General features: G+C 35.8%; 1 protein-coding gene across 1 annotated transcript; it reads right to left on the minus strand.

The window, feature by feature from the left end:
- LOC139427282 (uncharacterized) lies at positions 1–654 on the minus strand. Its single transcript, XM_071188364.1, has one exon. It carries the CDS (start codon positions 652–654, stop codon positions 1–3), a length of 654 nt encoding a protein of 217 aa, XP_071044465.1.

Here is a 654-nt window from a genome sequence, read left to right on the forward strand (position 1 = left end):
TTATTTTTTATCTGCCTCTTTTTTCTCATCAATTTCCTTTTTATCTCCTTTCAATTTTCCTTCTACTTTATCAACAAAATCATCATATTTGGTCTTTGTTTTTTTTAAAGCATCTCCGACTTTTTTTTTCGCTCCCTCCTCTTCTTTATCTGCTTTCTGAGAAACTTTCTTGGCTTCCTCCTCCAACTTAGCTTTAGCCTTTTGAGATTTTTCTGAAACTTTGTCAAAAATATTTTTACCTTCAGTTTTTGCTTTTTCTGTTGTATCCTTTGCTTTATCCTGCCCCTTCTTAGCTTCCTCCATCAATTTAGCTTTAGCCTTTTGAGATTTTTCTGAAACTTTGTCAACAGCGTCTTTACCTTCAGTTTTTGCTTTTTCTGCTGTATCCTTCACTTTATCCTGCCCCTTCTTGGCTTCCTCCTCCAATTTAGCTTTAGCCTTTTGAGATTTTTCTGAAACTTTGTCAACAGCATCTTTACCTTCAGTTTTTGCTTTTTCTGTTGTATCCTTCGCTTTATCCTGCCCCTTCTTGGCTTCCTCTACCACTTTAGCTTTAGCTTTTTGAGATTTTTCTGAAACTTTATCAACAGCAGTTCCACCTCCTGCTTTTGCCTTTTCAGTTGTTTTTTTCGCTGTGTCTTTCACTTTATCCAT

Source organism: Parasteatoda tepidariorum, chromosome 2 (assembly GCF_043381705.1).
Source record: "Parasteatoda tepidariorum isolate YZ-2023 chromosome 2, CAS_Ptep_4.0, whole genome shotgun sequence".
Taxonomy (NCBI): domain Eukaryota; kingdom Metazoa; phylum Arthropoda; class Arachnida; order Araneae; family Theridiidae; genus Parasteatoda; species Parasteatoda tepidariorum.

What these genes read in the sequence shown, in the direction of transcription:
- LOC139427282 (XM_071188364.1), bottom strand. Translation starts at nt 654, where the DNA reads ATGGATAAAGTGAAAGACACAGCGAAAAAAACAACTGAAAAGGCAAAA.